At 42.8% G+C, this 13,105-nt stretch overlaps 1 protein-coding gene across 4 annotated transcripts in view; it reads left to right on the forward strand.

Annotated features, from left to right (window-relative positions):
* LOC132132737 (adhesion G protein-coupled receptor E3-like) overlaps nucleotides 1–13,105 on the forward strand; it is a 30,040-nt gene that overhangs the window by 4,546 nt on the left and 12,389 nt on the right. For 2 of the 4 annotated variants that reach the window (XM_059545239.1, XM_059545238.1), the window contains 4 exons: nucleotides 723–789; nucleotides 876–967; nucleotides 1,222–1,384; nucleotides 1,528–1,862. In XM_059545239.1, coding sequence (XP_059401222.1) covers nucleotides 723–789; nucleotides 876–967; nucleotides 1,222–1,384; nucleotides 1,528–1,584 — 379 coding nt within the window. In that variant the 3' untranslated portion in view covers nucleotides 1,585–1,862. Of the gene's footprint in view, nucleotides 1–722; nucleotides 790–875; nucleotides 968–1,221; nucleotides 1,385–1,527; nucleotides 1,863–13,105 lie in introns of those variants that run through there. The other 2 variants (XM_059545242.1, XM_059545241.1) reach the window with 2 other exon arrangements.

Below are 13,105 nucleotides of genomic sequence, written 5' to 3' on the forward strand. Positions count from 1 at the left end.
TATAGGTGGCGCTGTTGAGCCATTTTGCCACACCATCTTCTGAATCCTATATCAGACGAAAATTTTCACCAGGTTTGACGTGTGCAAAGTTTCATTACTTTTTGAGCATGTTTAAGCCCTCAAAAATGCGATTCATTTGCTAGAAGAAGAAGAATAGACGGAGCAGATACAAGAGGGTCCTCGCACCATCGGTGCTTGGGCCCTAATTAAAAAACCGTACACTCACTTCTTCTGTTGGTGAAGCTGGATCACAAATGATTTGCGAGAACATAAACGCATTTATGTAGATCAGGGGCACATTCTCTTTAAAAACATACGTTATCAGATGTCAGCGGCTCAGATGTCAGGATTAAATAACGACTGCTGTGTTCATTATTACATCTAACAACAGAACACCTCAATCTGATGACAGTCACTCAGGGGGCGGAGCTACAGTAAAACACCAGTCCAATCTGTGCTGAAACGCTACTGTCAATAAAACTGTTGTGGGAGGGGCCTGTCTGTGTGACTGAGATCGGCTCAATTTGAGAAAGGAGAAATTATTTAACGAGATTATAAAAAAACACTGAGTGAATCTTTATCATTATAGGGTAGATGTGTTCACACACTGCACACACACATTTCAGTTCAAACATCCGATGACATCTTTAAAATTACCAGTAATTCAACACCTTCATGCATGTTTGTTCATTTATTATGCTATTGTATATTCTACCAAACAGCTGCTGGCTTAAAATGGAAAAAAGCTTCATCTGGAGTTTTCTTGGTCCTGTTTGCGTCATACTAGCAGTAAACAAATTTCAAATTTTCATAGCTTTGATTTGTATTAAAAGGAAAGCAGGATGATAATTCCTTGATGTCTTTCTACTTTACAGTTAAACATGATTCTCTTTATCAAGATCATCATCACTCTGAACTCAGCTCTAAAAAATCTCAACGCCGAAGTCTCACAGATGAAACAAACCAAGTATGAAATCTAGATTTAAACCAGTGCTTCTTACCCAGACAGCAAGCAGTTTCGGCCCAGATCTGGCCCACATTTGGCCCAGGATTTCACACGGGCCAGATGTGGGCCAGTTCTCCACGGAAATTGCTTGCTGACTGGGTAACCCCTCGCTCTCCCTTATCTGATCTCTGATGATTGGAATAGGAACCACTGATTTATACAAACACAGATTTTGTAGAAACACAGATAAAGACACATTAACGGTTTATCTGCAGGATCTTGGTGTTTAAAACACTGGCTCAGTTTGTGGTTCTCGGTTGCTCCTGGGTTCTGGGGTTCTTCACTAATGACAGTAAGGTCCTGGAGATCATCTTCCTGATCTTGAACTCGCAGCAGGGAACCTTCATCTTCCTGATCTATGGTGTTCTCAATAATGAGGTCAAACATCTTTACATGCTCTTAATAAACTCTATCTGAGATTAACTATAATACCTTTCAAATTGATTTAACACTTTACATATTTGGATCTGTCTCGTGAATAAAATCATCTTTGTTCTTCTTTCTTTGGGCTTTAACTCCAGGTCATGCAGCAGTACAAGAAGTTCTTAAGATGTCTTTGCTGCATCAGACAGCACTGAAGGCTACAGAATCATGTTCAGGAAGTAAAAGTTCTGCTAAAGTGCCGTTATTATACAAGTGATGCCATACTTACAGTAAAATACATAATCAATGTTTTGGATGTTAACTGTAGTCTCTGCTCCTTTCTGTAATTGGTAAATGAAAATATGTTACCAATCTTTTTATATTACTACTTGAAATACTATGAATGTAGAACGTATACATTCATTTTCTTGGTGGTTTGTGAAAAACATATTTGTACAGTCTTTACAGACTCAAAATGTTAGGCTAAATGCTGAAAAAAACCTCCTGAATTTAATGTGTGCTTGGTGAAGTGAAATAAACAAAATTATGAATTTTATGAGACTAACACTTATTTTTGGTTTGTTGAGCTCAGAAAGTTCCCAAAGAGGAATTGACTTTCTTCTGCAAGGACCCTTTTAATGTTACTTTTAATATTCAAATGGCAAAATATATTTTCAGGTCAGTCTCACAGGTTTTATAGGTGTGATGGATTTACCTTTAAAAAAATAAACTATTACAATCACTAAATGAACAGTTGATTTGTCAAATTCAAAGTGAATCTGTACTGTCATATTGCTTGTATTTATGCATTAAAACATGAATGATGATAGATTGTTGCTGTTGCTCACAGTAGGTTTTCATTGTTTTACTGCATTATGTTTGTTAAAAGTTATGCATTAATAAACAATGTGATATTTAAGTGCATATGTGAATGTTTTTCCACATTGTTAGATCCTATTCCATCTAAGCTCCTAAAAGAGGTGCTTCCAGAAGTCATAGACCCTCTTCTGACTATTATTAAGTCCTAATTGTCATTAGGATATGTCCCCAAAACCTTCAAACTGGCTATTATTAAATCTCTCATCAAAAAAACACAACTTGACCCCAAAGAACTAGTTAATTGTAGACAGATCTAGAATCTCACTTTTCTGTCCAAGATACCAGAAAAGGTAGTATCCTCACAATTATATTCCTTCTGAGAGAAAAATGGTATCTGTGAGGATTTCCAGTCAGGATTTAGACTGTATCATAGTACTGAGACTGCTCTCTTTAGAGTTACAAATGACCTGCTCTTATCATCTGATCGTGGTTGTATCTCTCTATAAGTTCTATTGGATCTTAGTGCTGCGTTTAACACAGTTGACCACAACATTCTTTTGCATAGACTTGAACACTTTGTTGGCATTAGCATGGTTTAAATCGTACTTATATGACCGCCATCAATTCGTAGCAGTGAATGAAGAGGTATCATATCGATCACAAGTACAGTATGGAGAACCTCAAGGCTCAGTACTAGGGCGGCTACTCTTCACGCTTTATATGTTTGTCATGATCCTGGCTCTCTTTTTTATTTCCCCCTCCCTTTTTCACTCAGACTCTTTCCCTCCTCCTCTCGTATTTTGCACTCACCTTTCCTCTGCTGTTAATCTCCTTCAGCTGCTCCTCATTGCGCTACTCTTTGCGCTTGGCTTCCCGCACCTGTTTCCCTTTCTCCTTTGATTAGCACTCCTACCTCTTTTCGTCTCCTCCCTACCTGCCTCGCCAGATTATTCCTCTAGAACTCGCTAACGCTGTATGTTTTGTCCCCCGTCATTGTCTTAGTTCTAGTCCGGGTCTGTTTGGGGATGCCGAGAGTGTGAGCCTAGAAGTATTGCCGCTGCTCGTCTCCCGACCTGCCGATCTCTCTCTACTGTGCTGTTGCGGAGCTGTCCACCGTACTGATTCCGCCTGGGTGGCCGGTGGTTATTTGCTTTCTCCTTTCTGAACGAGACAAGTTTTTGGTTCCATTTTTTTCTCTTTGGGACTCTTTTGTTTTTTACCAGTATTTTCAAACTCCTGTGTTTCATCCATTAAAGACTGTATCTGCTCCGCGAATTGCTCTCTCTGGTCCTCTTTCCTCACAACAGAATAATCTGGCCAGCTATGGACCCAGCAAGAGAGAATCCGATCCAGACGGCCGTCGAGTTCCAGGGGGTTATGCTGGGCAAGCACGAGGAGGAACTGTCGGCCGCGAGACAGGCCATGGAGTCTTTGGCTGCACAGGTGACGGATCTCGCCAAACAGCTCCACCAGTGTTGCCTCAATCCGCCAGCCCTGTCCGGATCTATTCGCCCCACGGAGCCTCGAATTAACAACCCGCCGTGCTATTACGGTGAGCCAACCCAGTGCCGTTCATTTCTAACCCAATGTGAGGTTGTGTTTTCCCTCCAGCCGTCAACCTATTCTGGAGACCAGGCAAGGATCGCCTACATTATTTCCCTTCTCTCCGGACGAGCTCGCCAGTGGGGAACGGCAGTCTGGGAGGCCAAGGCCGTGTGCATTGAGCACTTCTCTCTCTTCAAGGAGGAGATGATCCGTGTCTTCGACCGGTCTGTCTACGGGGAGGAGGCCTCCCGCCTCTTGTCTTCTCTGCGGCAGGGTAATCACTCTGTTACGGACTTTTCTATCGAGTTCCGCACTTTGGCAACCTCCTGTGGCTGGAATGAGCCGGCGCTGCTCGCTCGCTTTCTGGAAGGGCTCAACGGTGATGTAAGGGATGAGATTTTGTCCAGGGAGGTCCCTACTCGTCTGGATTCACTGATTGACTTTGCTTTACGCATCGAGAAGCGTTTCGACCAGCGCCGCCGCGCGCGAGGTCTGGACTCTGCTCTACTGGCTTCGCTACCCGCCGATCCCCTTCCACTCACCTCCTCCGAACCTGAGGCCATGCAACTGGGCGGCATCCGCATATCCTCTACGGAGCGAGAGCGAAGAGTTGTCAATTGTCTCTGCATGTATTGTGCTTCACCTGCGCATTTTGTCGCCGTGTGCCCGTTAAAAGCCAAAGCTCATCAGTAAGGGGAGGGCTACTGGCGAGCGCAACCACTCTGGGCTCTCCTCCTAACTCCTGCACCACCTTCACGATCCATCTTCATTGGCCTGGTTCCTCTACCTCCTGCAGGGCCCTGATTGACTCTGGGGCCGAGGGCAATTTCATGGATGAATCATGGGCTCGCGCACAAGGTATTCCCCTGAAGGAGTTAGACGCACCCTCTCCCCTATTTGCTCTAGACGGAAGCTCTCTCCTGAGGGTTAACCATGAGACTCCACCCTTAACTCTCACTATCTCCGGTAACCACCGTGAGACCATCTCCTTTTTTAACTTTTCATTCCCCATATTTCCCAGTAGTTTTAGGACATCCCTGGCTTATACAGCACAATCCCCAGATTAACTGGATAAAGGGTACCATTCTCTCTTGGAATGTTTCTTGTCATGTTGACTGTTTAACCTCTGCTATTCCTCCTGTATCCTCTGTCTCTGTTTTTCAGGAGGACCCAGGTGATTTTTCTGTGGTGCCGGAGGAGTATCACGATCTGCGGATGGTGTTCAGCCGTTCTCGGGCCACTTCTCTCCCTCCTCACAGTCCCTATGACTGTAGCATCGACCTTCTCCCGGGCACTACGCCACCTCGTGGTAGATTGTATTCCCTTTCGAGCCCCGAACGCGAAGCTCTTGAGAAGTATCTGTCGGAGTCCCTGGACGCAGGTACCATAGTTCCCTCATCCTCTCCCGTGGGCGCTGGGTTCTTCTTCGTGAAGAAGAAGGATGGTTCTTTGCGCCCCTGCATAGACTATCGGGGCCTTAATGAAATAACTATTAAGAACCGTTATCCATTACCCCTCATGTCATCGGCCTTTGAGGTCTTGCAGGGCGCCAAATTCTTCACGAAGTTGGACCTTCGCAACGCCTATCATTTGATTCGCATAAGGGAGGGGGATGAATGGAAGACCGCGTTTAACACACCCCTTGGGCACTTTGAATATCTCGTTCTCCCGTTCAGTCTTGTAAACGCCCCCGCTGCCTTTCAGGCGTTGGTCAATGACGTTCTTAGAGACATGCTCAATATTTTTGTTTTCGTTTATCTCGATGATATTCTTATTTTCTCGCCCTCCCTCCAGGTGCACGTCCAGCAGGTTCGCCGCGTTCTTCAAAGGCTTCTCGAGAATAAACTGTTCGTCAAGGCTGAGAAATGCTGCTTCCACGCGCGCTCGGTCACTTTTTTGGGATCAGTCATTTCAGGGGAGGGCATTAGCATGGACCCCGCTAAGGTTAAGGCTGTTATTAATTGGCCAGTCCCTGATTCTCGTGTCGCTTTGCAGCGTTTCTTGGGGTTCGCTAATTTTTACCGACGCTTTATTTGTAACTTCAGTCAGGTCGCCGCGCCTCTAACCGCCCTTACTTCTGTCACGCCCAGTTTTGAATGGACCGAGTCCGCCCAGAGTGCTTTCGACCGTCTTAAGACCCTTTTCATGTCCGCTCCCATCCTTATTACCCCCGACCCCTCCAGACAGTTCATTGTCGAGGTTGACGCATCCGAGGTAGGCGTTGGAGCCATACTCTCCCAGCGATCTGCCTCCGATGGTCAGATCCACCCCTGCGCTTATTTCTCACATCGGTTATCTCCCTCTGAGCGTTATTACGACGTGGGCAATCGTGAACTGCTCGCCATCCGCCTGGCGCTAGGTGAATGGCGTCAGTGGCTGGAAGGTTCCTGTGTTCCTTTTATAGTATGGACGGATCACAGTAATCTTTAATATATTCGTTCCGCCAGGAGGATGAGTGCCCGTCAGGCTCGTTGGGCGTTGTTTTTTACCCGTTTCGACTTTTCTATTTCCTACCGACCCGGCTCGAAGAACGTCAAGCCTGATGCTTTGTCCCACCTCTTTGATTCCTCAGAGGGCTTCGAGTCACACGTTCCCATTATTCCTAAGGGGCGTGTGATTGGTGCGGCCATCTGGGGAATCGAGAGACTAGTCAAACGGGCTCTTTCTCACTCCGTCACTCCCCGTCGATGTCCCACCGATCTTCTTTTCGTTCCTGCATCCGTCCGGCCGGCAGTCCTTCAGTGGGCTCACTCGTCTAAATTAGCTGCCCATCCCAGCATTAGGGGCACCCTGGCTTCCATATGCCAATGGTTCTGGTGGCCCTCCCGCGAACGGGATACTCGTCGTTTTGTAGCCGCCTGCGCGGTGTGCGCACAGAATAAGTCTGGGAACTCCCCTCCGGCCGGCCTCCTCAGACCCCTCCCCATTCCCTCATGCCCTTGTTCCCATATCGCTCTAGATTTCATTTCGGGTCTTCCCCCGTCGGCCGGTAACACCGTTATCCTCACTGTCATCGACCGTTTCTATAAGGCAGCCCATTTTATCCCTTTATCCAAACTCCCCTCCGCCAAGGAGACCGCCCAGATTGTCGTTGAAAATGATTTTAAGCTACATGGTCTCCCTTCTGATGTTGTCTCTGATAGAGGTCCCCAATTCGCGTCGCAGTTTTGGAAGAAATTCTGCCGTTTAATCGGAGCGTCCGCTAGTCTCTCGTCCGGTTTCCATCCTCAGACTAATGGTCAGGCCGAACAAGCCAATCAAACCATCGGCCGCATGTTACGTAGCCTTGCGTTTCGACACCCGGCATCGTGGTCTGAACAGCTCCCTTGGGCTGAATATGCTCATAATTCGCTCCCGTCCTCTGCCACCGAGCTATCCCCTTTCCAAGCGAGTCTCGGTTATCAGCCACCCTTGTTCTCGTGCAAGGATTCTGAGTTCAACGTTCTGTCGGCTCAGGCGTTCTGTCGGCTCAGGCGTTTGTACAGCGCTGTAAGCATACCTGGAGGAGAGTCAGATCCGCTCTTTGCCGTTCTAGAGACCGGACCCTACGAGTCGCTAACCGCCGCCGAGTCAAGAGCCCTAGATATATTTGCGGTCAGAGGGTTTGGCTTTCTACTCTTAACTTGCCCCTCCAGTCGGTCTCACGCAAGTTGGCCCCCCGTTTCGTAGGGCCGTTTCGAATTTCTAAGATTATCAGTCCTGTCGCGGTCCGCCTCCAACTCCCTCCCAATCTCCGTCGTGTCCATCCTGTTTTTCATGTATCTTGCATTAAGCCGGTTATCCGCGTCTCACCCCGGTCTCCCCCCCCCCCCCCGTTCAGATCGAGGGGTCCCCTGTCTATAGGGTTCGTAGGTTATTGGACGTCCGCCGCCGGGGTCGGGGTCAGCAGTACTTAGTGGACTGGGAGGGTTATGGTCCCGAGGAGAGAAGTTGGATCCCCTCCTGGGACGTTCTGGACCGTTCGCTTATTGATAACTTCCTCCGCTCCAGCCAGGCTTCCCCCTCGGGAGCGCCAGGAGGTGCTCGTTGAGGTGGGGGCACTGTCATGATCCTGGCTCTCTTTTTTCTTTCCCCCTCCCTTTTTCACTCAGACTCTTTCCCTCCTCTTCTCCTATTTTGCACTCACCTTTCCTCTGCTGTTAATCTCCTTCAGCTGCTCCTCATTGCGCTACTCTTTGCCCTTGGCTTCCCGCACCTGTTTCCCCTTCTCCTTTGATTAGCACTCCTACTTCTTTTCCTCTCCTCCCTACCTGCCTCGCCAAATTATTCCTCTAGGACTCGCTAACGCTGTATGTTTTGTCCCCCGTCATTATCTTAGTTCTAGTCCAGTCTGTTTGGGGATGCCGAGAGTGTGAGCCTAGAAGTATTGCCGCTGCTCGTCTCCCGACCTGCCGATCTCTCCCTACTGTGCTGTTGCGGAGCTGTCCACCATACTGATTCCGTCTGGGCGGCCGGTGGTTATTTGCTTTCTCCTTTCTGAACGAGACAAGTTTTTGGTTCCAGTTTTTTCCCTTTGGGACTCTTTTGTTTTTTACCAGTATTTTCAAGCTCCTGTGTTTCATCCATTAAAGACTGTATCTGCTCCGCGAATTGCTCTCTCTGGTCCTCTTTCCTCACAACAATGTTACCCTTGGGAGATATCATCAGGAAACATGGTGTTAGTTTTCACTGTTATGCTGATGATACTCAGCTCTATATTTCTAGGCAGCCCGGTGAAACACACCAATTTGAAAAACTAATGGAGTGCATAGTCGATATAAAAAACTGGATGACGAGTAATTTCTTACTGCTAAATTCTGAAAAAAACAGAATTTAATTATAGGACCTAATAACCTAGAACACTGTCTAAGACTTGGTGGCTGCTCTGTCAATTTTTCGTCATCAGTTAGGAACCTAGGTGTGGCATTTTTTAGCAATCTTTCCTTAGAAAACCACGTTTCTAGCATTTGTAAAACTGCATTTTTCCATCTCAAAAATATATCTAAATTACGGCCTATGCTCTCAATGTCAAATGCAGAAATGTTAATTCTACAAAAATAATTACATTAAATAGTTATATATAACTACATAAATAACAGTCAACATTTAAGTCGATATAAAAGAAACAATGCTTGCTTCAGATTGAGCATGAAACTCTAAGTTTCCCAATCAGGACCAATGATTGTTTGGAGCCATAAGACATGCTTATTCCTCCATTACCAATCTACTACTTCTACTCTCTACACCAGTTTTATACATGAGAGTATGACGCCTTGTTGCCCCCTCATGGTGAGTAGTAGACTCTCTTCTGTGGGAGACATCTTTCTCTTTTACATGCCTGTCTGAAACATGTCAATGAAGTGAATGTAGAGGCAATGTGAAATACCGCTGTGGATCCTGAAACCGAAATGTGCCACACTAGTGATTTTGAAGACTTGTGTTTACTGTGATTCGATATCAACACAAAGGTTTGCACGTGGAAACTTTGGGATGTACACCGTGGACATGAGCTTTCGTGGACATTCATGGATGAGAGTGTGGTGAATGGACTTTCAGGATTATTGTCTTTGTCATTATCGTTGTCGTCAGCATCATCATCAACGTCTTCATCACCGTCACCCAAAAACAGATAAGACTTATATTTCTATGCTGTTGGTTTTTGAGGGTAAAAACATGTACGATTTCTGTGTGTGTCAATGAAAGGGTCTTAAAAGATAAAACAATATGCAAATGAATGAGAAGTATTTATTTATTGATTTTTTTTAGATTACAGACTTGTTAAGGTCGTATTGAAACATAGTTAGTGATTCCACCCTATAAAAACAGAGTTATAACTAATACCATTGTGAGATCAAGGAAACGGTTATAACGCTTAGTAAACAAACTACAGCTAGTCCAATGGTTTAGCACCTCAGTATTTGAATGAGCTCCTGTTACATTATAATCCTCCACGTCCGCAACGTTCTCAAAACTCAGGCAATTTGATAATACCTAGAATATCAAAATCAACTGCGGGCGGCAGATCCTTTTCCTATTTGGCGCCTAAACTCTGGAATAACCTACCTAACATTGTTCGGGAGGCAGACACACTTTAAAAATTGTTTAAAGGCTGAAATGTGAAGTGCAGATCTTAAAAAGATCTTAAATTAGATTTTAAAAATTCTGCAGATTCCAGTCTGTTTTACCATACCATTTGGAATAACATTTTTATTTATTTATATGAATGAGCCATTTTAACTGTCCTCTAAGTTTATTTCGAGAATGTTCTGTAGGCCATAAAAAAATGGACTTATTTGTTTGTTCAGGCAATACAATTGAGATGTTTATATTGGCTTGTTGGGGTAATATTTCTGTCCACTGACAACAAAGCTTTAATTCTGAATATGCATAATTGTTTTATAGTTAATAAAATCTTTAAAAAACAAATTACATTAGTTATACTTTAATTTCCTTCAATAAAAAGCTAAATGAGTAAGACATAAAGAGATTTGAGTAAAAGGTGTGTTGTCGTGGATTAGATCTGGCCACTTGGTATGAAAGAGAAGAAATGCTGGCCCTCGTCGGGCTTGTGATGGCAAGCAAAAGATGTGAAGATAAAGGCAGCATGGAGAAGCTAAAAGGAAAAAAGCGAACAGTTACATCAGGTTACCTTTATTCTCCTCTGTAGCCTAAAGCACAATCCCAAGGTCCGAGCGTCCACTGCTATTTATCACTCCACATTATCTGACATGAATATCCATTCATTCATTAAAAGACAGCAACGATTCTACAACGGGTTACACTTGAGAGATATTAAGTTAGAAAAACAAGTAAATGAAGTATCGTGTAAGGTGATAATCTTATTAACATGACACACACACAGAGAGACTTATGAATACTCAAATTGAAGAATTCTGTGGTTTCAGGTTTCTAGATTCTAGGTTTATGTTCATCATTGTCATATATTGCGTTCTCATCTTTTTATGTAGATTTCCAGTATTTTAGTTCATACAATAATATATTTATTTCAATCCTCTGTTGAAAAGAAAACAGAAAGCATCAAATCATTTGTAATGGTTTTACTGGTTATAATGAAATTGTATTGTTTTAATGGGAACTGTAATGTGTCTGTTGGTCTCTTCTGGTAATTGGTCATCTTTCATTCATGGCTTTTGTTAAAGTTACTTAATCATAATGAAATATGTCCCACACTACACTAAACCATTATTTAATGGTTTTAATGATTAAAAGTTGATGGTTTGTGATGTGTATAATGGTATTTGTAGTGCAAATCATTAGAATTTCTGTGATGGTTTCTATTGTTTTTGTCAGCACTGTGGGCTTTGTGATGTTATTTTCCATAAATGCAACAGGATTGCTGTAACATTGTGAGATAGTAGTGACTGTTTGTAGTCGTGGTTAAGAAATAGGTTAAGAACTACTTACCGATTAGAACGTTTTGGGGAACCAGGCCCAGGTGGATAGAAATTAGTAACAAACTTGAATACTGGAATAAAAAACAAATTGAAGACTAGCTGAATATGATTTAAGTTCTTACTGTAATTTATTATTATTATTTTATCAGGTTAAATGTGAATTATTAGTAATTTAAACCCCTTTATCTAAACCTCTCTACTTAAGCGTCGGCCGTGTGCATCTGCCATGTTTGTAGTTTTTTAAGGCTTTGTAATTTGTAGTTCTGGACCTTATCCTTAACCAAAGTGCATTGTGGGTAATATTAGCCATTAGAGTGTGCACAGATCCTCACTTCAAAAATCGACCTGAAATAGTAGACCATCCGGGGATTTCTGGCTCACTCTTTTCAACATACTGTACTTTGGGACACACTTATTTTAATATTACATACTATTTTGGATGATGGACAGCAAGTTTGAAAGACTGTGGCATAATGTGGTATTATTCTTCTCGTTATCTTAACTGAAGGAAGGAACTCATTGATAGTAAAAACCTTTTTCTGTAACAAAGCAGTTTTATCACTAATAACTGAATGACTTTGTTTCTAAAATGTAACGCAGAACCTGATTTTACCAAGTAAGACATGTTCCTGGGACAACATCTTTGTTGTCCCTGGAACAACATTGTGATTAACCAATCAGATTTGAAGAACCAGTTTATAGATTTTGTGAAGTTTACGCTTAAAATCACTGTTTGTTGCTTGTACATCAGTGTCATTCATCTATCATTTCCTCTGATTTTAGGGATTACTCATGGTTAGGGTTAGGTTTAGGTGTAGGGATATGGTCAAGAATATATTTTTGGAGTAAAATGTTGTTCCAGGGTCAACAAAATATGTTGATCTAGGAACACATCTGAATGATTGAATCTGATTGGTTGACGAACGTTCTGAGGTGTGCTATTATTTTCTGGGAAACGCAAGGCAAATGTAGTTCCAGGCAGCTCTCTTGACCGCATTACAGTTCATATCACTTCACATAGTTAACAGTAATATGATGATATGTCTTGAGGTGTGGTAACCGTAGTATAAGCGTCTACTACTTTATGTACTATACATACATGCCTTTGTACTACTCATATTTTGCACAGACTGCACATTGTTAAACCTATTGCACTATAAACTGTCTAAAGTTGTGACTGTACAAAGCACAGTAAACTATTTCTATAAAAATATCATTCCACTGCTGTTATTTTGCATAGAATACATTGTTTAACAATACTTTTGCACACTCATCCAACTGTATTTATTACCACTGTTCTCGCGTTGCTGCTGTTCATAATGTGTGTATATAATGTAAATAAAAGCCTTACATTTCATTCCTATTTATATGTTGTATATACTCTGCTCAATACTGTATATAGTAACTCCGCTGTACATTCTGTATATCATAGCTTTACTTACTCTGCACTTTTATGTATATAAAACACTATATTCTTGCACTTCTGGTTAGATGCTAACTGCATTTCATTAGCTCTGTACTTGTAATCTGCATAATGACAATAAAGTTTAATCTACACACACACACACACACACACACACAAATGTCTTCTATGGGATAAATAAAATGTTTCATCAATATTTACAGGAGAAATGTGAAGCAGATCATTATGCAGTGCATTAATTGAGTCATTAAATACAGCTCTCATCAGAATTTCACTCAGTCTGTAGATCAGAGGAAGTGAACAAACACAGGAAGAGCTGATAGTGTTTTAAGATCATATACAGAAGAGAAAGACTGAGAGAAATAGAAAATGTCTGATGAGTGTCATCTGTGTCTGCTGGGACTGATCTTTCTCTCTTCACTTCTCACAGGTAAACACACTTCTAGACGCTCTTTAAACTCCAGTGAAAGAGTTCAGTGTACATCTGCATACAATAAAGTTTAGTTTATTAATGTATAACATAATGATCAGTCAAATGTTCTTGTGTTTCAGGTA

Source organism: Carassius carassius, chromosome 49, assembly GCF_963082965.1.
Source record: "Carassius carassius chromosome 49, fCarCar2.1, whole genome shotgun sequence".
In the NCBI taxonomy this organism is placed as follows: domain Eukaryota; kingdom Metazoa; phylum Chordata; class Actinopteri; order Cypriniformes; family Cyprinidae; genus Carassius; species Carassius carassius.